Source organism: Anoplophora glabripennis, unplaced genomic scaffold (genome assembly GCF_000390285.2).
Source record: "Anoplophora glabripennis isolate ALB-LARVAE unplaced genomic scaffold, Agla_2.0 scaffold365, whole genome shotgun sequence".
NCBI classification, from domain to species: domain Eukaryota; kingdom Metazoa; phylum Arthropoda; class Insecta; order Coleoptera; family Cerambycidae; genus Anoplophora; species Anoplophora glabripennis.
In genome coordinates this window covers 244,875-272,037 of record NW_019416447.1, presented here as the reverse complement: position 1 = coordinate 272,037, position 27,163 = coordinate 244,875, and the positions used below count along the sequence as shown (strand labels likewise).

The 27,163-nt window shown below is 33.3% G+C and overlaps 1 protein-coding gene across 2 annotated transcripts in view; it reads left to right on the top strand.

The window, feature by feature from the left end:
* Positions 1 to 10,724, top strand: part of LOC108913298 (telomerase-binding protein EST1A) — a 142,950-nt gene extending 132,226 nt beyond the window's left edge. For both annotated transcript variants that reach the window (XM_018718826.1, XM_018718825.1), the window contains exons 17-19: positions 5,117 to 5,425; positions 6,334 to 6,535; positions 10,224 to 10,724. In XM_018718826.1, coding sequence (XP_018574342.1) covers positions 5,117 to 5,425; positions 6,334 to 6,464 — 440 coding nt within the window. In that variant the 3' untranslated portion in view covers positions 6,465 to 6,535; positions 10,224 to 10,724. The remainder of the gene's footprint in view (positions 1 to 5,116; positions 5,426 to 6,333; positions 6,536 to 10,223) is intronic.
* Positions 10,725 to 27,163: the final 16,439 nt, after the last annotated feature.

The following is a 27,163-nucleotide window of genomic DNA, read 5'->3' as shown; positions in this document are numbered from 1 at the left end:
ATAAACAAATGTGAAATACAAAAGTTGCACGATTTTTTATGAAGTTTTCTAGAATGATAGTAGAAAAACAAATGAAATCCAAACAAAATGGATTAACTTTGTTAATTTAAATGTATATTTTCACATATTTGGATAGAACGTTCCCTGTCTAGTATAGTCATATCGGGTTTGTTGGGTCCATCTCTAACAATAAGCGAGATAATATTAAAATACGAAAAGAAGGTCAATTATTAAGAAAATAAGACATTTTGTAATTGTTAGACCTCTTTCAGGCATTTCTGTTTTTTTTCCAATTATGTAAGGATTTACAGATTTAGTTGTAATATTTTGACATATCGGACATTGATATAGTCCAAAATGCGTATAGGTATTCTGACTATAATAAAGCTTCATTCACAACCAGCCAATTACAATTACAATTAGTACTTAGAATTAATATTAGACGTAGGGCGAAAATTAACTTGTTTTGATCATTCAGAACGTCGAATTCTAGCAAAAATTAATTTACATTGAAGGTCAAGTATTTCTCAATACCCAAGTGATTAGTGAACCCAATATTTTTCGCCGGAACGGCGCATTTCGTCTCGGAAACAGAGTTTATTGCACAATAATAATTTAAACAAACAAATTTAATATAAACAAACATTCACCATATTTAAGGTTAGGTGATTTGTCATTTACTCATGCGCACGCGCAAATATTTTTCAATTACAATTAGTGGCAAAAGCTTGGGCTTTGCAAGGTAATTCTAAGTGTATGTGTAAGTATCAGTGGAAACGTTAATTTAAAGGTTGTGAACGATCATGTATAAAGTGACATGCCAAACTTTTACCACTAATTCTAAGTACTAATTGTAATTGTAATTGGCTGGCTGTGAATGAAGCTTAAATCTCACTAATTAGGCGGTGTGAGGCCTAATGGATAATGTTATATGGTAGGCCGTGACAGTGACAGGTAGTAATATCATGATAACATTGTTATTGATTGACAGTTTGTATTATTATTTAATTAAAATGGGTCACATAGAAGTAGAAAATTGAAATATTATTAGGAATTAAAATAGAGTATGGAGATCTTTACTCTATTTTAATTCCTATATTTCAATTTTCTAGTTCTGTGTAACCCATTTTAATTAAATAATAATACAAACTGTCAAACAATAACAATGTTGTCATGACATTACCTGACACTGTCACGGCCTACCATATAACATTGTCCATGAGTAAATAGGCCTGTCACGGCCTAATTAGTGAGGTTTAGTTAGAATACTTATATGCATTTTGGACCGTATCAATGGACTATATCTAAATCTTTACGTAATTGGAAAAAAAGGCAGAAATGCCGGAAAGAGGCCTAACTATTACAAAAAAAACTTAATAAAAAACCTTCTTTTCGTTTTTTAATATTATCGCACTTATTGTTAAAGATGGACCCAGCAAACCCTATATGACTATGCTCGACAGGAAGCGTTCTATCGAAATATGTAAAAATATACAGGGTGTTCTAATTAAATTAACAAAGTTAACATTCGCGGCCGTTTTGTTTGGACTTCAATGGTTTTTCTACTATCAATTTCAAAAACTTCATAAAAAATAGTGCAACTTTTGTATTTCACATTTTTTCATAACTCGTAAAACAAAAAAGTTAATGGGGGGGGGTCAAAATATAGTGAATGACCTAAATTAACCGTTTTCGAGATATCGAACTTTGAAAGTAACTTTTTACTACTCTCAAATTTGTAAAAGAAGAAGGACCCCCAATTACGGATATTTAGTTTGAAAATAACACATGGTGCAGGATATGAATATGATTTAATTTTATTATTAGTTTTTTACAGAAAATAAACATTCAAAGGTAACTTGATGGACTGTAAACTTAATGGACTAAAATATTTTTGATTAATTTATAAGAAAATGATTTTCAAAGTTCGATATCTCGAAAACGGTTAAGTTTAGGTACATGATGTGCTATGTGAATTTTGTTTAGAATTTCGAGAATTGAAATATGGGATAATATACAGGGTGTTCCATTAAAGAAAAAACAACTTTGTTTCGTCGTAGCTTTTTAACTGATCCTGTATATTAATTTTTCTTTATTGTAATAGATTTTTTAAAACCCTAAAACCTTTGTGTCTTATGATTTTTCGATAGCGATCTTGTATTACGAGATAATCGACCGTTTCCATACATATCAGCGACCCTGTATATATTTTGTTGTAGAGTCTGTAAATTTGTATTAATTAGCTTTGTACACGCGGAAATATAAAATAAAAACTTTTTTATTTATTGTAACTTCACACCTTGTACCTTTTTTTCTTAAGGGTTTCCAGATATTTGTTAATATGAAACGTTTTGCTAAAATTAATTTTTTTATTAACTCTTTTAATTAAAAATGGGGCACCTTGTATATTTTTTTAAATGAAATTTCGAATTGTGTTTTCAAAAACGCAACTTGTCAACCATTGTCAAATTTTTAATTCGTTACTTTACCATAACAGTAACTCAACACGTGCTAATCGAATATCGTAGCATTATTTCATACATTGGTTCAGTCTTTTATAACTGTTTGTCTGAGGATGAGACACGTTGATCGAATTTATAGTTTCGCATTAGAACTCGGCCAAAACATTAATTCCGTGACAGGAGAATCCTGGAAAGTCAGAGAATAGGCGCTGGGAACAACCGATCGAGGAATTTTTTGTACGCCCATTACGGCTAATCCGATCTATCATCTTCGAAATGCGTTCGCAATGCGAGATATCCACTCCGCCGACCACTGCGATATCGATTGCGTACGGACGGGCATCGAGCCAGAAATCGAAGCAGGCGTCGTTCGAATACCGTGCGAGGAATTGGCTAGCACCCAGCCACCGCAGTCGATGGTACCGCGCGTATTGTGGGAAGGTGTTGTCCGTTATTGCAATTTGGATGTGCAGGTGTACTTCCGCGTTACATTATGCCGTGTGCACACGCTCCGTGCGAATCTCCTGGAAGTCCACCAGCGTTGCGGAAAAATTTGCATTTGTACCGCTGTGACGCGAATTTTTTTAATATAGTCCTCGAGTGCCCCATGATCATTCAAAGATGCAGGCTTCAAACTAGCAGAAGGGCAGCTCTAACAATAGTGTATGTAAAATTTGAACAAAAACTAAACTACCAGCGAAACTTCGAAATAGTCGAAATATTTTCCAACATATCGAAATACTTCGAAAATTAACTGCGTGGAGTTATCTCAAATACTTTGAATTGCAAAAAATCTCAGATCACTTTAAAAGCACTGAAAACTTCTAAACATTTGGAATGCATTGAAAAAATGTCTAAATACATTTCATATACGAGATATTTCAAATTACATCGAAATATATTAAAAGTCAAATGACTCCCAAATGCGTCGAAAACTTCCAAGTATTGGCAATGCATCTATAAAACGTGAAAATACTTCGAGAACTTCTAAATATATTGACATTTCTCGAACATCTCGAATTACATCGAAATATATCGCATGAACCTTACATTACATTCAAATGCGTCGGAAACTTCTAAGTATAAGCAATGCATCGAAAAAGCTTGAAAATACTTCGAAAATTTTTAAATATGTCGATATTCATCGAATATTTCGAATTACATGGAAATATATCGAAATAACCTCAAGTCACTTCCAGGTGCATCGAAAACTTCAAAGTATAGCAATGCATCGACCTGGAAAAAATTCGTTGACATTTTTCGAACATCTCGAATTACCTCGAAATATATGGAATGAATCTTACGTTACATTCAAATGCGTCGGAAATTTCTAAGTGAAAAGATTAAAAATACTTCGAAAATTTTTAAATATGTCGACATTCATCGAATATCTCGAATTATATAGAAATATATTGAAAGAATCTCAAATTACTTCCAGATGAGTGAAAACTTCGAAGTATAGTCATGTATCGACCTGGAAATAATTCGCAAAACCAACTTCGAAATATGTCGAAAACTTCTAAATATGTTTAAATACCTCGAGCACCTCAAACTACATCCAACTACTTCGAAAACTCCGAAGTATTGGCAATGCAATGGCATAACTTGGAAATACTTCAAAGATATGTTGACATTTTTGGAACATCTCGAATTATCTCGAAATATATCGAATGAACCTTACATTACGTTAAGATGCGTCGGAAACTTTCACATGTATGCAGAGCCTCGAAAAAACTTGAAAATACTTCGAAAACTTCTCAAGATGTCGACATTTATCGAATATCTCGAATTAAATGGAAATATATTGAAAGGACCTCAAGTTACTTCCAGATGCGTTGAAAACTTCGAAATATAGCAATGTATAGGCCTGGGAATAATTCGCAAAACTTGATTACTTCGAAATATGTCGAAAACTTCTAAATGCGTTTAAATACAAACTCCTCAAACTGCGACTGCGGCTAGGAAGAATTATCAATGCAATGACACAACCTCAAAAACTTCTAAATATGTTGACATTTTTCGAACATCTCGAATTACCTCGACATATATTGAAAGAAGTCAAATTATTTCCAGATGCACCGAAAATTTCAAATTGCAATAGGTAGAAAACTACGAAATACATAGTTTAAAATACTTTAAGACCATTTTATTTCGACGTTTTTTATAGTTTTCGAGAATTTGTTTTGAAAGTATTTCCAGAGATTTGTAAGTATTTGTAAAAACGTATAAAAACTTCTATGCATTTTGTAATTTCTGAAGATATTTATTTTGAAAAGTTAATGGTTTTCGAAATAATTCGAGATACATATTACGAACATTTGGTGATTTAAGAAATATTTCAAAATATTTCGATGAATTTCGAAGTAGGTACTTCCAAGTATTTCAAAATATTTTCTAAATACATTTTGCAAAAGATTTTCATCATTCATTGATTTTCATGTATTTTAAAGTACGTATTTTGAAGTTGTCGAGCATTTGTGTCACTTTTATACGTAAACTAATGCTTTTTACCTACAGAGGAAACAAATTTCCATTTCCTATCCTCAAAAACAAAATGAAATCGTACATGCCAATATAGTTCTCGAAAAAAATTAGTTTTAATAAAAATATGTCGAAGAAAATGTATGATTACACACTTCTCTCCATTGTTTCAGTTTTAAGCGAATTGGAGGGCCTGTCGCGAGGAGGCAAGGCGCCGACTCCTGACTCCCGTAGTTTCCTGGACCCCCAGCATGTGAAGAAGGTGGCGGAGTCCGCGAAAAACGCGCTGGACTTTCTACGGAACCGTCACGCCTCCGTCAAGTGCGTAACAACTAAAGGGGCCATAATCGCCTCGACCACCTTTTCCACGGAGGACGACGCAACTTGGGACAGCAGCCTTAGGAATGACGACAAAATTTTAACTACGTGCCTTGTCCTCTGTAAGAGCCACAAGGACAAAGACCAAGCTCAAGTTCCAGAAGGTAAGTGAGAGATATTATTATTATGGGAACAAACATCGTCTTGGTTTCCAATCTGAAACAATAAAGAAGCTAAAACACATTTTAGGGATTTGTTTTTGTAAATTAAATAGTAAATTTAACTTTTTAATTTTCTTACGAATTTCTACGCTGCGTTGTCTTATTATTGACGAGTCCAACGACACAGCAACAAGGATAAAGTAGATTCTAGACATGTACATCTTCTTCGGTGGAGTTTGTTGTAAAATCGGCGGCGCGACAATCTGCACCACTTAGGTTTTTGATCTATTGTGCATGCCGCTGATTAGAGTTTGGACTGTGCTGCGTGCGAAAGCAAGCACTAGCTCTGCTGGAGTTTCTCTCTAATGTGTTAAGTTGGCATCAGTGGTGCCACCAGGTGTTTGCCTTTTGAATCAGTGATAGAGGATGTGTTTGGGATCCTTGCTTTTATCCCCATGCTTTGATGTTGAATCCAATTATGTTGATGTGGTTTTCTCCTGAAAATAATAATAATAAGTAATAAAGAATAATATCCTTTAAAATTTTATGACAATGCACGAGAAAATATATCTATTAATACAGCAATTTCTCGCAACTTGGATTTTGAGTATTTTCATGTTGTTTTACAATTTTTGCCTGTAAATTTTCATCGGAATATCATTTTGTAGCTAAAAAAAAAAATGTGTTTTGGGCGAATATTGATATTTAATACCTAAACACTAGAAACATTTAGATGCGCATAAGTAACAGTTAAGAAACAACTAATTTTAACACGAACAATTAACAGTTCTATCGGAAAAGGACTCATATTTTTCTGAGATTGTTTAAATTTTTGTATTATTCCGCAATATAATTTGTGTTACACTTTTAGACTGACGTATAGGGAATAAACGAATTTTCCTTCTTTATAGGGGAACCTCGCCACCTAGTTCGCGAAGTGGTGCTGATAACCGAAGACCGAAACCTAAGAGTTAAAGCTCACGCTAGGGATGTTCCCGTGAGGGAGCTGCCCGACTTTATGCGTTGGGCAGGACTGGGATGAACCTAATTACTAATCATTCAATTGCCAAGCAAATTCTCCCGCTAACACAAGTCCTGTGGTCTTTAAATCTGGTAAGTACGGTTCAGTAACTCTCTGCCACTATAGACGAGATGTGCCACTTAACATTTTCCTTCCTTGGGAACAAGAAAATGTATTTTAAATCGTTGCTATGTAGTCATGGACGAAATATAGTAGTGTTAAATACAATATTATATTTATATTCATACTTGTAGGTGGCGCTGTCGTGCAAAATCGTTCAGTCCCCATAAATTACACAATTGTACATAATTTTTTAGCGCACTGATGAAAGTACAAATTGTTTCGCTCAAATGTTACGATTAGAGTTCGGGAGACGTGGCTCTTAACAGGGCCGTATTCGGCTCACTCCCAATTCTTATTTCGGTTGTCTAGACTATTGGAACTTGTAGTCGCGCTGTATGTATGGATAATCCGAACAGAAAGTTGACAGACCACTCCGTTCGGATTACCAAAACTTTCGAATTACAGAATTCATAATGATTGATATCTATAATCCGAACACGTTTGGTTTGTACAGGGTGTTAGAAGTTTGACTGTCTTAATTTTAACAGACGATAGAATACATTAAAATTAAAAAAACCTTATATGACATGGGTCCTAAACTCAACCATTTCCAAGGAAAAAATGATCAAAATCTCCAACTTGATCTACAAAAGTTCGGTCAATTAAGGAATATTGACATAACTGCGTGCATAGAATACCATACAACTCGGTGTTTATAACTTTTTGAATTTCTTTATGCTTAAGTCTAAAAAATAATTAGCGTTGTAATAAATTTAAAATTCGATAAAATTCATATCGAGCAATGTGACAACGGCGCGGCGGATAACAGGATGTACTAAGCTGTCCAGCATTACGCAATTCAGTTGGTATCTGGAATTGGCCAGTGTCTGAGTGTTTTTTTGCGTACCACTATTTCCTTTTGCTTTTGGGTAAGTCCCTAAATTGTTTTTAATACGTATGATTATTTGCACGACGTGAATCTTTGGGTACTTTAATTACATATTTTTCAAATACGTAATTTGATTAAAAGTTAAGTTCCTGTTTTAGGAGATGCATAATTACTAAAATTCGAGCTAAAATTTAAGCACAACTATATTCATACTACAAAATCGATAAATTTTATTTTATTTGGAAAACAATTGTGTATTTCGCGGACGGAATGTACTGTTCTTCGGTGTGTGTTGTGCCCTTTTACAAATTACTATTGACATGTAATTAAATTGACGCAATTTGTAGACAAGTTTCCAATTAATTGTCGATATTGGTAATTATTTTCTTGATATGTGAATATCGCTATAAAATACGTACAAAAGTAGCAGTACCTATCTTTTTACTATACTGGTATTAAAAAGTATGATTATAAATAATTCTTTCTCTCAACGTTATATTCCTTGGTTAATTGACGAACGTTTTACGGTTTGGAATGGGTCAACGAACGTTAAAAAAAATACCTATAATTTATTTTATAGTTGTACATCGTTGAAAATCTATTGTGTTTAGTATATTTAAGGGGATAATATAAAATAAACTTAGCTATGAAATATCTAGGAAGAATAAGCTGAAAATTGAAAGGGTTAACAAGTATAATAAACGCGAAACTAAAGAACTAAAAAGAACTATTAACAAATTTAGCCACTGTTGATGCAAAATCAAAAATGTATTCAAAAATTAACAAAATGTAAACAAACAAAAGTAAATACATCACTAACACGTGATAACTCAGAATATGCATGTGCAGATGGTTTAAAATCGATCTATCTTATGTTTCACTGTAGATGATCCAATTTCTATTAATCGAATCAGCAAGATTTTTAAAGGTATTTATGATTTTTTGCACATTTATTAAGCAACTGATGGTCTAAAACAGTACGTGTCAAATTGAAAAAAAATATATATATGAAGGTTTGAGATGAGGATTTGCATCACACCAATAGTGAATGTTGTGAAAATTTAGTATGCCGTCTCCAGTAAAACAACATTCATCCGTAAAAAGCACCTTGCTTGTAAAATCCGGATCTTGTGCTATTTAATGTCGAAACCAATGACAAAATTCCACACGGGGCTCAAAAACCATTATTATTTAATGCCTGAACCCTTTGTACATGAAAGGGGTGTAATAATTGTTCCCGTAGTAGACGCCACACGGTAGATACACTAACTTCTGGGCCAATGACGCTTGTATTAAAACTCACAACGCATGTGCACAAGATGCACAGGTTCGGTTTACATTTACACCATCAGTTGCTTAAAAAAAAGTTGCCCATTTTCGTGCTCTCCGTAACCCTTTTCAAAAAACGCCCTGTACATTTGAAAAATTTGAGTTGCATTACTTATCAAAATCATTTCTTATATTCATATACAGATTCGCATAATTTATTTCACTTTTAGTTAGACCGAAAGGTACACGGAAATTTGATTATTTCTCTTTAATAGTGTTTGTCTAACTATGCAAAATATTAAAAATCCATCAAAAAAACAACAAAATTGCAATTATTAGCATACGTAAACAGGAAAAAAATATTGCCAAATATTATACTCTGCGTAGACGCGCTTAAATTTTTTGTTCCCGAGATAGAACAAATTGTTTGCACAACAACGCCACCTACAGTGAAGATAGAAATTAGATTTTTATGCTAAGTTGAATTCTTTATTGTCCCCCTACTTAGTAAACTTGTTTCTGTATAACGTAGTTATAGAAGCAATCAAAGTTACGCAAGAAAATACTAGATGGCGACTGTCATAAAATCCCTACCATCCTTTTAAACTGATAATATTGCGGGAAACTACTCTGCGAGCTACATGTTTCGACCAACATTTAATTATACCAGCATTATCCAAAACAGCTAGGATCATCCGTCAGCCGAACCCAATAGACATATATCGATTTCGGACTTATTAGTCTTCGTCAGTTTGCCATAGGTGGGCGGCTGACGAATGATCCACTTATTTTTTATGTCTTAACTACAGACGTGAAATTAATGTACGCCACATCTATGATTGGTTATTTCAACTTGATGCCTAGGCCTTCAATACGTCAAACTGACAGAGAGTGACCTACAATTTACTGGTACTGATCGGAGCACAGAGCCCGCAGAGTAGTTGTTTCTCGCAATATCATCCGTTACATCTAGTTGGCAATTCATCGTGCTTTCATACTGCTTGCAGTATTGCAGGTCTTTTCGTCGACAGTCCTTTACGTATTCCATCTCATTCCATATACAGACATGAACTACAGAGTTAAGACGCCAAAAGTTTTAATCGTTTGTCTCTTGTCTATGGCGTACTAATGAAGAGAGAAGAATGAGAATTCCGAAACCGGTATGTGTCTGGTGGGTTTGGCTGACGAATGATGTTAGTTGTTTACTAAAATATTTGCCGGTCGGGACATGTAACCCGCAGGGTAGTTGTGTTCTGCAATATCGTCAGTTATCGGTTCGTCTATTTCGATAGATTGAGCTTATCATATTACCTATGAATTTGCAGGTCACTCTATGCCAGTGTGGGTGTATTGAAGGCCTAATAGCAGTGACCATTCATAGATTATTTACACTACGATCAAGGGTGACAGGGATTTTATAGTAGAGTCGCCATCTAGTATTTCATTCCTAAACAAACAAGGCTAGTCCCGATTTAAAATCGTTTTTTTTTTGTTTTAATGTAAATTACTGCGAGAATGTTAAGCGGTGCACTCTCTGTATTATTTATTTTCTCCCTCAGGTTCCCGACGTGGCACGTACTGAGCAAATGAGCGGAGATTTTCAAATTTGCATCATGTTTTGATCGTCATTAGTAATTTATTGATTAGGATTTTCTGACATCACCAAGTAACTCACACTATTTTTTTTTTACTTGATCGGGTTGTGATGACTGCATTCCTCTACTCCCGGTTGACTTAAACTAACACTTAGCGCCATCTGTGCCATTTTTATATTGTGTTTATTCATTTTATACAAGGTGTTTATTTTTCTTTAAAATTCGGTTCTAGTAAACAAGAACAACAAAAAAAGAACTAGTAAGTCATTATGTAGGCCATGATTTAGAATAGTTTATAATGTACTTATTTTTTATTCATATTTTTGTGCCATCTATCATTTTTGGCAACATTTTATTATATAGTTTTTAAAGTATTCGACAATTATTATTACTATTATTATTGTATTAGGATTTATATACATTTCATCTATATATAACGTGTTATAGTTAATTGCAATGGTTTTGCTCAGGAATTTATTATAAATAATATACAATTTATAAAGCACAATTTTGTTTCATTTCTTTCCCCATCGGCCGCATAGGACGTTGAAAGTTAAAAGTAAACTATTTCCTCAAATTTGTTTTGGCTGACAACAGATTCCTTCATTTAGAAGTAAAGGTAAGTGTAAAAAATATATGCTAAAGTAATATATTAACATACTTTAATTATACAGGGTGTGGCGTGTATAATCTATAGAAATTAAACTACAGCTTCCTAACGAACGATATTTATAATAGAAAAGTCTTATATGAAAAAGTTCTATTTTTGCGTTTTTTTTTTGTAAATTAAAGTTCAATTATGGATCAAAATATTTTCTCTGGAACGGTCCTGTCCGTGTGCTGTGCGATGAGTTACGTGCTGTAGACCAGCTACGTAAATAAATCGTTGTTGAAAGATAGAAAGATAGAAGACAGACAATTTTTGGGTAATTTTTCAATGTAAAATACAAACTAAGAAAAAAAAACTGATTATTTTCTTATTATAATCATTAGTAGTAATTACTATCTTAAATGAATTGTTGTTACTGCAAGAGTTCGCAAACAAAACCACATTCGAAGCATCTGTAGTTGCCAACTGCGTGCACTAAACAAACTCCATTAAAATATGGAACAAAATGAAATAAAACTCACCATTTCTAGAGATAATGTTGAAATTGATCCCCATTAGCGCGGATACAGGCATGGCACCGACGGCGACGCACCCAATTTTGGCGAATATTTTGCCAAATTCCAGGTATTCCCCTAATTGTGTCAGTAGCTTCAAGTATACGGTTTCGCAATTCTTCCACCGTAGCAATAGGAGTATTGTAAACCAATGACTTCAAGTGACTCCTAAGATAAAAGTCCATTGGAGTTAGATGGGGTGACCGAGGTGGCCACGGCACAGGACTAAAGCGTTCAATCCATCGCTGAGGCAACATATCATTCAAAAGTGTCGTTACTTTTCGAGTACTGTGTGGAGAAGCTCCATCTTGAAGATAAAACATGCGTGCCCGAGCTTGTAATGCCACATTGTCCAATAATTCAGGTAACCGGTTCTCCAAAAAGTCAGCATATGTTGGTCCATTTAGTCGTCCTTCAAAGAAATAGGGACCCACAAGTACATCGCCTATTATGCCAGCCAAACATTTACCGAGAACCGATGTTGAAAATGAGTTTCCCTAATCGCGTGAGGATTTTCATTGGCCCATATGTGCATATTATGGAAATTCATTTCATCACGGGTAAATGTCGCCTCATCTGTTACACAAACATAAGCAGGAAAGTTTACTTGGCACATTGCCGTAAAAACCATCTGCAAAACAATCCGGGGGTAAAATCTGTTGAACTGTTGATAGGAGTGCAACAGCTGGCGCCTCAAGATGTGATGTACGGTACGAGATGAGGTCCCTACTTACTGTGCGGGTCGTCGAGTACTAATTGTGGGGTCTTCGACAAGGTTTTCCAACACTGCATTTTCAACATTAAGGTTCACTTGGCGACCACGTCTTTCTCCTCGAGGAATAACACTTCTCGTATCTCGCAGCCGCTGAACGCACTGTAGGATTGTATTTACACATGGGGGATGACGTTGTAGCCATCGTTCCCGGTACAACCTAGTCACCGCGAGCGCATTTTCTCCGGTTGCACCATACACTAACACCATATCGGCACGTTCGGAAATAGTAAATGCATTGTTTTCTCGGTTCATTGTAGAACTAGTTTGTGCACAAACTAAAAAATTAAGCAAAGTAAGAAATAAGAATCTCGTTTTGAATGTATTCGGCACGCTATTCTTATTTTTTACTTCTTTATAAAAATTACAGTTACTATCGTGGAATTACAAAATAAAAACTTTTGTCTGGAATCTTTCACTTTTTAACACTGATGGGTCGATAGACGATGCTTAATATTTAATAATTAAGTGAATAATGAATTCAATACAAATACAAAATCAGTTGACTGCACAAATTTTTTGACAATGTAACCTAACCTTCTTTTAGTATTACTAGTATTAGATTATAGGTACCGACTTAAATTATAAGGTTGCATCTCGGGTCGCATAAAAACATTTTCAGTTTTTAATAAATAACAGGGTCGGCCTTCATTTTCGTTGAACAAATTTAATTTACAAAAGAAACGCGAAGATAGAACTTTATCGTATGAGTTTTCTATTACAAAGATCATCAGAAAGCTGTAGTTTAATTTTTATAGATTATACACGCCACACCCTGTATAAGGTGATTCCGAATTCAAAAAACTTTGGGTGTATATGTAAATATTTACAAAGTTCGAGAAATAAATGTTTGCACTTGCCCGATTTAAAAGCACTGGACTGGACGTATTAAAAAAATATGTCTTGAGGTACTTCAGCAGATTTGATATATCTATGCCGATTCAGTATTACTGTGGTTTTCATAGTGCTCTTATTATTGTGGTTTATTGTTTATATCAGTCTTGCACAAGTGTTCAAAATAGCAATACACAATTAATGGATATGACTTTAATGATGACAAAGCAAGAGAATGTAACCACCTACGTTTATTAGATGCAGAATTTTAAGATATTTATGGTGACGCGATTTTCCATATTGACTACCATAAAACTTTTTTTAATTAGTAACTTAAGTGGGAAAATTGGGTGCTGCAGTCGCAAAATTGCAATTAAAACTATCGGCAAAACAAACCGGCGATATTTCCCAGTCGAACCGTGAACAACTTAACGTTTCCTACTACACTTCATACACGCTTAAGAGAGAGGTCAGTCTCCCATGTTAGGCGCATTATGTAATTAATTACCTGCACACCAAACAAATTACAGCTGCACTCCCATGTGCTCTGAATAGCAATGCGAGACGCCAAATCACTAAATACTAATCAAGACTGCTGATATGATCAATCAGTGAACTATGCTAGATAAACAGATTCTTGGACGTCGACTGTCACGAAAATGGAAGACTGGGAAATTAGTCTGAAAAAATAATATTGGGCGCGTACGGAATTTCAAATTGGTTTAGCTACACATTTTTCGGTCTTGCGCACAGCAATCTCGATTACAAACGTCCTGTGTAAGCATTAAGGTACACCAAATTTCGTGGTCACTTAAACCATGGACCAATTGGATTTGGTCTTCTCCCTGGAACAAGCTTTAATCCTCAAAGGTCACAATTGAGGTGGGCCACCTTAAAGGTCACACTAGTGCGAATTGGGATTTTGTCAACATTGAACCTTTATTTCTTCATTATTAACATAAATATATAACGTATTTATATCAAAACTGGGATAAAATTTTCTGAGAAATCGAATGATGTACCTAGTTAGTTTTGAAAAAAAAACAATTGCTAATAAAAAATGCGATTGAAACAAATATTTTTTTAAAAATCGCTTGTTTTTACATTCGTATTTTTGTATAGATAATGGCTAGAGAGAAAATAAAAGATTTTGCAGTTTTGGGTCTATATTTTAGGGTGAATTAGGTGAAAAAATCGGAGATCTGCATTTCAATTCACTTTTTTTCTAGCCATTTTTGCTCACACTAAACTCACATTACTGCGAATTCGCACCGTTCGGATGCCATCTACGGTACGGCTCAAGTGTTTGGGCTATAGAAGGAATTATCGTGGTGGGAGGAACCCTACCTGATAAATGCCAGCTATTAAAAAACGGTAGTGCGAATTCGCGCTAATCTGCTTTGAGGGTTAATATAGAAAGCCAAACGCCTTGTATTACCGACGAGTCACGTTTCCGCCATCTCTTGTTGACTTATGGCAAATTTAAAATGCTTAGAAGAAATTTTACAAAAATTATTTCTCTTTTCTATTATTATCTTTCACAAACTGTTAATAATACCTAAGATAAATAATAATCAATACAAAGCATAAAGACAAAAATTAAATAAATTGGTAAAATATAATACTACTATCATTAATAATGGTCATTACCAAATAATAATTAATAAAGCTCGGGATTTTCGTCATAGACGTGTTCGTCGTAAACAAATAAATAAACAAATAGATTTAAATAAAAATAAATAAATTTGCGTACTATATCAGCGAAAGTCGTTTTTTAGAATTTAGAATTATTAGAATATTAAAACACATATACACGAAGCAAACGCGAAACCAATAACTGCCGTTATTACTGGTTTCGTACGGTGCACTGGTGCTATAGCGAAAGGCCAACGCGACGGCTATGATCATCCGACCGAGTCCCGAGCTGTAATCATTAATATCACATATTTATTTGAATTTATATAATATATAAGAAAAATAACCTAATGTAAGTCAATATTTACTAATACTGATTTTGAAATATAATCAAACAGCTCTACTACTAATTATCTGCTTTTACCTTGTTACTAATTTTAGTTCTCAGTTCACACTTTTCAAACAAAGATTACGTGCCACGTTTTTTTCGAATTAAAGCATAAATGAAAAATTATTCGTTTCTCTCTAGAATCCAAAGCCTTGTTTTTTATGTTATTTTTCCATTGCATGCAAATATGCATCTGAAAGCGGCTTAACTTTGTCAATGTCTTTGCAGGTAAAATTTATTTCCTGTAATATTGGCAAACCTTTTTCTTTTTGTTCAACTATATTAATGAAATCCCCCAGCAGTTTTGACCGTTGAGCGTATAACAGTTTATTATGACTAACCCCCTTGGGTCGACGTCCAGAGGGCGCCTCGGTCCATGACGTGAGATACGACATTGTTCATTTATTATTTTTACGCCGCGAGTACTGGGAATCCGTATATATAAATTTCTCCAAACAAAAAAGTAATGTTATTGCAAGACTGATTAATGGAAATGACTGGGAGACCAAATCTCAATTCGTACATTTCTCATAAGACACTGTAATTTCTCCCAAGAAATGACACCATATTTTGTGAGTTTAGTATTAACAACTTGTTTTCGTTTAACAGAAATAAAGGAATCAAGGAAAGGAATGACTAGTATAACGAAGTGGAGACAGAGGTAATAAACATGAATGAGAACGGAGTGTCTCATTGGAGTGTACACAGAACCTTGAAAGAACAGTTGTTGTACCCATATCATGTTCAGAGAGTTCAAGCCCTTTTACCAGCTGATTTTCCTCCAAGAGAACATTTCTGTAGATGGTTCATTAACAAGAGTGAACGAGATCGCAATTTTGTTTCCTGCATTTTGTCAACAGATGAGGCTTGTTTTACGCGCAGTGGCATTTGGAATTTTCACAATGCACATAATTGGGCTGAAGATAATCCCCATACTATTGTGCAAAGGAATAGGCAACATCAATTTTCTTTTAACGTTTGGGCCGGTTTAATAGGTAACTTCCTCATAGGGCCTTTTATTTTACCACGTAGATTAACTGGTGAAGAATATCTAGCTTTTTTGACGAACAATTTACCAGAGTTATTAGAGGAAGTGCCAATTCAAACACGTTTAAGTATGTGGTATTTACACGATGGGGCACCAGCTCACTCAAGTCGTGCAGTAGTGCAGTACCTAAACAACACTTTCACAAATAAGTGGATAGGCAGAAATGGTCCACATCGCTGAATCCATGATCTGAATCCATTGGATTTCTTCCTTTGGGGTCATATGAAGAATATGGTGTATTCCTCCGAAATTGAAAATGAAAATAATCTTCGAGAACGAATTTTTGCAGCAGCCGATCAAATTCGTAATACGGCAGGGATTTTCCAACGAATTCGTGAAAACTGGATTCGCAGGTGTCGGAGTTGTTTAGATAGTGAAGGCAGACATTTTGAACATTTATTGTGAAGTGTTTAGAAATAATTAGTAATTCTTAGTTGTCTGAGCTGAAATAAAACGAAAGAACTCAAGTGAACTTAATTTTTTAAAATTCATCTGACTATGTAATGTTATCAAAACCAATTCTGAATTGTAGAAATAATTAATTTTCCGAAAATAATAAGTTATAATGGTGCGTTAGCCATAAATTTAATAGTCTAGGTGTTCAGATTACTTTTTTACAACTGATTTACTCATTCAGAACCCATGTTTAGTTCCGATGCGCTGTTGCCGAACCATACCAAATTTCATTAACACTGTACGCGATTTTCTGGAAAACGGTTGGTTTTAGGACCTATGTTGTAATAAACTTTTTTGCTTAGCTTGATATATTGAATCGCCCGGTAAAATTACGAGAGTCATTTCCCTAACACCCTGTATATGCTTAAAAGATGTGACGACCTTATTTAAAACCTAATGAAGGAACTCAATGTAACATTCCCATGTCTAATTAATATAAATTTTACGTAAATATATATAGGTACAACAAAAAATATTTTTTCTTCAATTTTAATATCGCATTTCTGGGAAACTATCAAAATGTATCAAGCCCTAGCCCTTACTATCCGTTCTTACTACTATCTATTCCTCATTTAGGCACACTGCAAGCTATCCGTGTTTGTAATAATCAAGTTTTAATGCATATTCATATCGTAAATGAATTTTAAAAACGTATGTTAACCAGTACATGTAAATTCAGTGTCACTTGACGTACGAAATTTGCGGTCGGGGAACTCCATACAAATCGACAGGCGGAATAACAGCCTCGAAAGTGCCTTTCGTACGTGCCCTTAGAAATCCGGCCCTGAACATACACCTGAGTTTGCCAAGCCGTTTCCATTCCCAAGGTAATTATTACACAGGAGCAAATGTTTGCTTTTGTTATTTACTTAGAGGTCTCGTGAAATGAAACAAAAGAGTGACAAGTGCAAGTGCAACAACCGGTCGTCGGACTGTTCTGTGCATGGATAACTCTGCTAAATCTTAGGCGACAATGTACCACCAAGTCTTAACCTTGCCGGGTCATATTTTGGACCGTGTCTGTTTTCAAACAACTAATCGCTAGTGCAGGGAGGTCGATATATCCTGGGAGATTAGTTTCTCTTAAAAAACCGATGAATTTAATTATATTTCCAGTGATTGCAACTCAAATATAAGATGAAAAAAAAAAATTATACATTCCTATCGCTAAATAGCGCTCTGGTAACATTTTCTTATAAGAGACATACCCCTGTTTTGATGCTGCTGGAATAAGTTTTTAGTTTGGTTTAAATTTTTTTCGATTTAACATTTCTTATACTTTAAACTACTTTCAGGCAGTGGCGGCTCGTCATATGAAGCAACTGAGGCCGGCTCAAAATTGCTTATGGTTTTAATGTTTCATTTCGCGGTTAATGCACGCGTCGCATAGTACGCGGGTAGTGTCCGATGTCAGTGTGAGGGATAGTACACAGGCTTTAATGATAAGGACAAAGCAGGTATTAATTTGAAGTAAATAAAAAACAAGTTCCTTACAACAAAATAAAGTAACACTAAATTTAACGTAATTTAATAGATACTTCAAATACCTACATATGTAGCTAATAAGGAACTATCTCACAATATTGTTTTATCTCTTGAAACACCTTTTTCAAGACAAACTACTGCCACAGATTACCTACAGGTAATCTGTAATCAAAGAATTTCTGAATTAAGAAACAAAACAAAAAATTAGTTTTTTTTTAATATTTTTAATTATGGGAAAAATATTACTGGACTACCTACTACTACTAAGTAAACGGGGCAAAAGTTACGACGATTTAGCAAAATTTTCGAAATATATTTCCCCTTAATTAAGTACCTACTCGTTTTGGGAACTTACATAATTTAAATTTTTTTGCTTTACATAGATTCCTCAAAATTTCCCGAATATGCAAACAAATTTCGCGAAAAATCATTTGAATGTTTATTACAAATGAATCTAAACGTTTTTCAAATAGATAGCCTGAAAAACGAACTTATTATTTTGTACAGAGACGATTAATTTCGTAATTTACAAGTTCAAAAAAAGATAGAAATATTATACAAGGAATTTAAAATGGCATTTTCGGAAATTGTTTTCCCCAGTTTTAACAATTCCTGCAATATTTTGTTAAAAGTGGAGGCAAACGAAAAGCTGGCGGCGTTGTTTTATATGCAGAATAAGTTGGCTGGCTACCTTATGCAAAGAGTGACCACAAAAAACCTGTGATTTTCGCTCGTTTTTTCACAATTCGCACATAATTAAAAAAAAATACATAAAAATATGTTTTTCGTCGCAAATTTCTTGCTTATTTCAGTCATGAGAATAAATCTTTCTTTGTATCAAGAATCGATACGATTCGATAGAAAAATTCACATGCTTATAGTTTTTATATTTATTGGTAATATTCAGATCTTCATTTTGGGCGTCTTTTCAACTCCTAAATAGGGGTGATTTTTGAAAATTTTCAAAAAACTGAAACCTATGCTCATCTTAATTTTTTAATTAACGAGTAATTTGAGATCAAAAACATTTCTATCTATTCATTAGTTCGAATTGAATGAATTCGAATTGTGAAAAAACGGTCGATTTTTGCGGTCACTCTTTGTTGTTATATTTTTTCATATTTTTAAATATTCATAAATCAAGTAGAAACAATTTTGTTAATTATTAGGTAAATATATCACTTAGTTTTTTTCTGTTACTTAATTTTATTGTAAATACAATTTTTTAAATTCTGATATTAATTAATTAATAATATAATTTTTTAATTTACGGTTATAGTAGAGCTATTGGCGAAGATCTCCATAATAAAAAATGACGTGGAAATTTATTCCTATTTATTATTTGGGAGCGGATTAACAAAATATTAAAATAGTTGCGTACTATCTTTTATGAAATTTAAATGAAAATCCTGCTCGTGAACATCAGTTTTTATATAATATTGTAAATGCAACTAAAAATTTCCAGATGCTTTAGTCGTTTGACCTTGAAAATATAAAAATATTTTCCTGGGGCACTTTTTTTGTTTTCTTGCCCACCTAGTAAAAAAGCCATGGGTCTCACCTATTCACAATGTCATGACCCGCCACTGCTTTCAGGATATGTATTGATTTCTAGAAAGCCTTAATCTGTCACCCTGTACTATATGATTTTATACCTAGAAGAAGGCGTAGCAAAAAAGTGAAGTAAAAAAATCGAAAGTGTATGTTTAGTTATTTGATTAAAAGGGAACAAACTTTTGCAAACATTTCCTTGTTTGACTTTAGCCAATTTATCACAAGTTGCACTAGTCACCGTATGTTTTATTTATCACGTCATTTGCATCCTTTGGCGTACAAACTCGGCCTTCCAGGATAATGACTAAGTGGTAATAAAAGTTTAACAACCTTGAATACATAATCAAAAACTTCTCAAATAAAGACACCCGAAATTTTTTCTCGTTTTTTAAGCAAATACCACCAGCGTGTTTGCTTATAAAAATCCGATACGCGGAGTGACACGGAGAAGTTTAAAGGTCCCTTGTGTTTACAGAGACCGAGGAATCCCTGATTTTATTGCGGTCATATTTTTATTTGCTAAATATAAATCGTGTAATTTGGTTTTGGTTTGGATACACGTGTGCGAATAACGGGCCAAATATCCTAAATAACAATTATTTTAAAAGTTCGAAATATTATGTAAGAACCGCCGTGGACAAAAAACTCTCCGATTTAAAACCTATTGTCCGCAGCTGTACAGTACTATTATAAACAAATATTGTGTCTCATGTATCTTTAATCGTATGAACTTGAGCTCAAAAATGCTTAGTCGAAAATTTTCATCGCAAAAACACTTTTTTGGCAAATAGACCTTTTTAGTAGTGACGTCACATACGCCAAATAATAGACAACCCCATGGTGTCATGAAGAATTCCCATTGTTTTTACTATTCCCTGCTGTATCTGTTGTAGATGTATCTAAAAAAATAAAAATTCATATCGCAAACATGGCACAGCAAAATTTAATTAACCAAATCTGGGATGCGTGAAATTTACATTCAATTTTTATCCCTACCCGTTGCATCACCAACAAATCATGCCGACGTCGAATTGCATTTCCAATTAACATATTTAAGCTCCTAATACACTGTAATTACGTACACACCTGGTGGATCAATTCCGGAAAAATGTTTTTAGGAACCTTAACAGGACTTGCGTGCGTTAGATCAATACGTACTGACCACTCCTAGGGTTCATAATTTGGACCTAGGTCAATATAACTGTTCGTCTCAAGCTAATAGTTCGTACGTATCCTATTTCACCGTGCATTATTTATGCATATTTAATCGCAGGTTTATCGGAAATATAAATGAACATTATATTAGGAGCCGAGTAACTGCATTCGCGCAGCAGTAATGTTAAATGGCGCGAGCGTAGGTCCAATGATAATGGAATTACCTCGGTAATAACCAAAGCTATAAAGACCAAAGAAAAATGTGTGCGGATTTGCGAAATTTGAACAATTTTCATTAAACATTCTGTGCTCTAACATGTCATATTCTCAAAATAAAGAAATTGTCAAACCAAACTAATAAAAAATGTTGAAACCGGTCCTGTTATGTACTGGGTGTCCTAAATTTCGCTTCTCGGGCCCATAACAGACAAACGAAAAACGACAGTAAAAATCTGTTTAGAGGGCGTGAATCGGGACTCGCTAAGGTCCGTTTTGTAGGTACTTGAAAAACATTTTTTTCAAAATACGGAAAATAAAAAAAATTGCGTCAATAACTTTTTTTCCACGAACATACCCATTTTTTATGATAACTAAAATTATCTATTTTTTATTAACATATTCTGTGCAGAAATTTTTTCTCTCTCTTAAAAAATTACAATAACAAACATTATACAAAAATGTATCCTGTTATATTGGAATTAGTCATGGTTTAATCAACATTGCTGTGAAAACAATGGCTGAATGTGTTTACATATTAGTTTCTGTCAAACGCTATGATAAATGCATGATAAACAAACTAGTAAGTGGTTGCTAAAAATTAAGAAATGTTCACAAACGATGAAAAAGTTGACATGATTTTAATTTATGGTGAATGTCAAAAAATGCCAGAAGAGCTGCTTATATTATGAGACATATCCAGAGCGTCAAGCTGTTAACCCAAGAATATTTGCCATATTAGAACGAATTTTGAGTGGTAACGAAAATTAATTTTTATATAGGCTAAATAACTTGAAGCACTTATCTGACATACATGCCGAAAAAAGACTTAATTATGTAGCCCAAATAATGGTTAATTAGGAAATAGATAATAGACTCTTACAACACATTCTGTGGACCGATGAGGGTCCTTTTATAAGTAATGGCAAGCCAAATAAAAGAAACGATCATTAGGTATTGGGCTACTGAAAATCCACACTATGTTAATCCCATTCATTATGGAATAAATGTATTGAACGCTAGTAGCTATTTACAGTTTTTGTAAGAGGAGCTTCCGGCACTGCTGGATCATGTGCAGCTTCAGCTCAAGTTGAATATGTGGATGCAACACGATGGTGCTCCTCCACATAAAGCTAACAGAGTTTCAGACTATTTAAAAATATACTTTCGGAACTAAGTGGATTGGAATTAATAGTCCTGTAGAATGGGCTTCAAAATATCCAGATTTAACGCCCCTAGACTATTTTTTTATGGGGAACATTAAAAATCGAGTATATAACACCCACGAGAAGTTTGGAGCATTTAAAGCAAAATATTCAACATGTTTGTGAGAATCTTTCAAGAGAAATGTTTAAAGCTACAAGGTAAGTTAGGAAAAGATTGAATAAATGCTTAGAAGTCCGAGGCATGCATATCGAATTTTTTTTTAAATTAGTAATCCTAATTTTATATTTTGTTTTGTGTTTTGTTATTAGTTATTGTTACATTTATTAGTTACAATTAAAATTGTTTAATATTTTCTATATTTGGTTATCCTGTTTAACCGTCATTATGTGAATTGTTCTATTTTTATTCGTGGAGTGACCCTTTTTAAAAATAACATAGCAACTACTATGTAAACAGATTTATGACAGGAGTTACAGCGATTGTTTTTCACAGTAATGTTGATTAAGTCATGACTAGTTCCGATACAATAGAATACATTTTTGTATAACGTTTGTATTTGTAACTTTTTAAGGAGAAGAGATAGAGAAAAAATTTCTGCACAAAAAATGTTCATAAAAAATAGATAATTTTAATTATTGTCGTTTTTCGTTTGTCTGTTATGGGTCCGAGAGGTGAGCTTTTGGACACCCTGTATAGTGCACGTAGCAATTTCAAGGACGAAATATTTAAAACGGTTTTTTAGGGACTCGTTTGAAAATGCCACTGGGACTGAAATATATAAAATAATATAAATAATCCACTTATCAAATAAACTGAAAAAAAGTTATTCTACAAAAATTCCTTGAAATTATTTCCATCAGCTAATAAGCATTATTCCAGAATCTGTCTAAACTCTACATCCTTGCGTTCATGCATCCCTAAAGAAAAAAATCTAAAGGATTCGTATCGGGACTTCGCACTGGCTAATACATAACTCCATTACATCCTATCCATTTATGGATAGCAGTAGATCAGTACCTAACTGCTCCCATAACACACGCCAAACGGTGGTGATGGGCAATATCGCGGGTACTGCGGCACAGGTTTTCCTCGACAAAGTGTAAAATGTGAATAAGGCATTTTGGAATAAAACAATAAGCCATTTTAGAATAAAACAATTCAAATAAATCTACAGCCGACGAAGGCAAGCAAGCTACTGTTGTAGTTACTGCATTGTAAATAGTTAATCTTGATTAAGTGGGACGATACAGGGTCGGCTTAAGTTTCGCGTAATAATTGGTTAAGTTTTTGCTATACGTGACACTTTGACCACAGGTTCCTCAACGAAAATTCGTTTATTTTCACGTCCTTTATTACTTATGACAATCTTAGCAGTCTTGTTAATGTTCAAGAAGATTATTATTTATAATCTATCTATAAATGTGTTTTTTTTTAACTTAACATTCAATCATTTGACCACATACTTAAATTTCCAATTAAATTTATTGTTAATAAAATACATGTTTAATGTTAACCCAATCAGTTCTTCAGAAGTTTCATTGGTAAAGCTATAAATACTAAACAACTAAGTATGCAAATAGGTACTAATCTCAGAGTAAAAATTCATGAGAAAATAAAATAATTCACGTACATTATCTTATTACCATTTCATATTAGGTTCTGTTTAAGAATTTGCCTATTTACCATAAAGCTCCCACGCCAGCAAGATTCTCTCCAAAGGTTCCACAAACCCCTAGGAAATCATGGTAATTTGCTATACTAAAAATTGCCAAGATCAGAGCGAACTAGTCTGAATTTTATAGAGTTAATAATTAATTAAACTAAACTACTGTTGTCTCCCGTAAATTTTGAGGCGCATTATTATTACTGGATTATTAAAAATTTCTAAATTTGAATGATGACTCTTGTTAGCATCGAGAAAAATGTATTTGATTACTAGGCTATGAATATGAAGAAGCATCATTAGCGTTATAATTAGGTAATAAATTATATTGTTCAAATATTTTAATCTCATTAATATAAAATTTATTGAGCTATTATTTTCTGCAGGTGTAAGCCTTTTATTATAAATATTAAATATGAAAAAATATCTTCTGTTTTATGCGCAAAAGACTTTTTTACACTAATCCAAAGAACTAGACTCCAGTCAGAACTAACAACAATGAAGAAGAGAAAAAAAAAACTGACTCATTATTGGAAGTAGCAAATATCATGTTAAGATCGTTGAGTCTAACAGACCTCAGGGTCCGTATGGGAGTGTTATCATGACTTGCGTGTGTTCTGTGAACATACACAGTATTTTCTGTTTGTTAAGTCAAAGGGGTCAAAGAAGCTGCTGACCCAGAGGGAATAGGTCTAAACACTTTACGTACCTGGTAGTTTTGGCTAAGTGTAGGTCAAGAGAACAGTGTCAGAGAAAATTATTTGTAAACGATATTCCATGTTTCTAATTCAATTGGATTGAGTGAGAATTATGAATTACCTATTTTGTATGAAAATTTTATTTTAAATACCTAAGAATGTCTAATTCAAAACTACATTTTGTAACTCGTGGTTTTAGCCTTTAATTTTAATAACTAAAGTATAAACAAATAGTGTCCGCCTATGAGTATTATAATATTAAAGTGGAAAATACAAAGGGACTAAAGTGAAAACACAAACTGCGTTAAAATATGCACTTTAATCTCCTGACCTGTACGACTATTAGACCAGGGTGGATCTGTTTTGAGATGGATGTGAGAGGGGACAAGCAATTTTTCTGGATTCCCTTCAGTAGACATATAACATAATAAAAGTGTAGATCCCTAGATATGGGCGAGGTCCGGAACATTTACAAAATTGCAAAAAAAAATTTAATTTTATCCGAGTTTTTTACATATGTCTTGGAACCTATGCATTTTGGAAGAATATTGAAGAGGAAAAAAAGTTTTAGAATTGAATTTTGCACAATATACCTACTGTAAGTTAAACATGTTTAAATTTATTACCGATGTTGCAAAATAGCAATAAATGATGAAAAAAAAGGCAAAAAATTAAGTTTTTTTGGATAATTTATTTACAATATTTTAATTGTTCTGAGGGCATTCTAATTTTGGTAAAAAAACTTTAGAGTATAATAAAACAACACACCAAATTTCATTAAAATGGGTTCTATAGTTTTCGCAAAATAATATTTTGAAAAAAATTTTCGAATTTTCAAAATGTTGCACAGCCTCAAATAAAGCATCCATATACTTGAAAATTTTTTCACATAGAAAAGACCGCTGAACTTTTCAAATGGTTTTTGAAAAATTGGAATCGATTGATTAGGATGGCCACAGTAAATTTTTAAAGTTAACACTTTTTTTTAAACAATTAAGAGTACATTTATCAATATGCAATTTAGTTTTTTCAAAAATTATAATTTTAAAGTACTATTTTGTCTTAATTTTATACGGATTTAACAAAAAAATTAATTTTTCAAATAATTTTTTTTTTAATTTATTTAAACAAAAATTATTTAAATAATTGTAATAATTATAATTAAATACATTCATATTCAGTGTTGAAATATATATGTAAACCAATTTTTTCATTGAAAAAATCCAATAGCATAGGGTAAAATATACAGTATATTTAATGTATAAATAATAAACTTTGTTTATAACAAAATATGTGCAAATTAGACAGTTGGCATTACGATATTCGAATTCCTTGGCTCGCGAGATATCGAATTAAAAAAAAAAGATCGAAATTGGTCTATTGGTCTAAATTTTTTAGTATTTTCGATGATGAAAAACTCACTCCGATTATTTATAAAATGAACTAGTTTATTATACAAATAATGGGCACCAGCACTCAGACTAACCATGTAAACAATTTGTTTTTACTCTTTTCTTTTTACAAATTCTAAGAATTCTTGTCTTGACATCGTCACATAAAGAATAACTGGGTTTGGTCTTCTTCCAATTGGCGTATACGATCATGCGATGTTTGCAGTGTTAGGCCAGTCATTAGAAGTTTCTCTGCGGAATATTGTTCAGAAACGTGTTATAAACAAAATATCAAAAAATCAACTCGAGACTAGTTGGGAAACTTTGTTAAAACAATGGTCAGAGTTATGAAAAAGTGGTTTTTTGACTCGCGTAAAAAAACTGTTATTCATAGAGAAAAAAGGTTTAAACAAAAGAGGTAGGTATTAAATAAATCTGTAAAATAAGACAAGTCCGATTAAATTCCGATAATTTGTTTATGCACAAGAGCTCAAAAATGGTCGAAAATGTCCGCTTTTTTCAATTGCTAATAATTAATACAATTTTTATCGCAGACACTTGTAATTCACGATTTTTGAGGCTTTTTGCACCCTTAATAAGTGGTAAAGATTGAAGCCTTAGCTTGGCGTTGGCGGAATTTTTTATCTAAGAAGATGCTCTTTTCGATTCATTTTTCCCAAGCTCACAGGCGTTGTAGAGTTTCGATCATTAGTTGTTTTTGTACCTAAATAGTTGTATTTGCCGCCAACGCCAAACCAATTAAGCTTTCGGGCAGAAATTTTTACCACTTATTAAGGGTGTAAAAAGCCTAAAAAATCCTGAATTACAAGTGTCTTCGATGAAAATTGCATTAATTTATTAGCAATTGAAAAAAACGGCCATTTTCGACCATTTTTGAGCTCTTGCGCATAAACAAATGATCGGAATTTAATAGGACTTATCTCATTTTATAGGCTTATTTAATACCTACCTTTTTTGTATAAACTTTTTTTCGATATGAATAATAGTGAGTCAAAAAACCACTTTTCCATAACTGACCATTATTTAAATAAAGTTTCCCAACTAGCCTCGAGTTGCCTATTTTGTTTATAACAGGTTTCCGAACAATATTCCGCAGATAAACTTCTAACAGTATTTTTTTCCCGAAACAGGCTGTTTCATGTCTATAATGACTGGGCTATGTCCTCGATCGAGAATGTTAATCGCATTTGGCTTTGCCGAATATTTTGTTTATTGTAACCGCTCTTGTTACGTATTTTACTTTGTTGGAATCGTAAA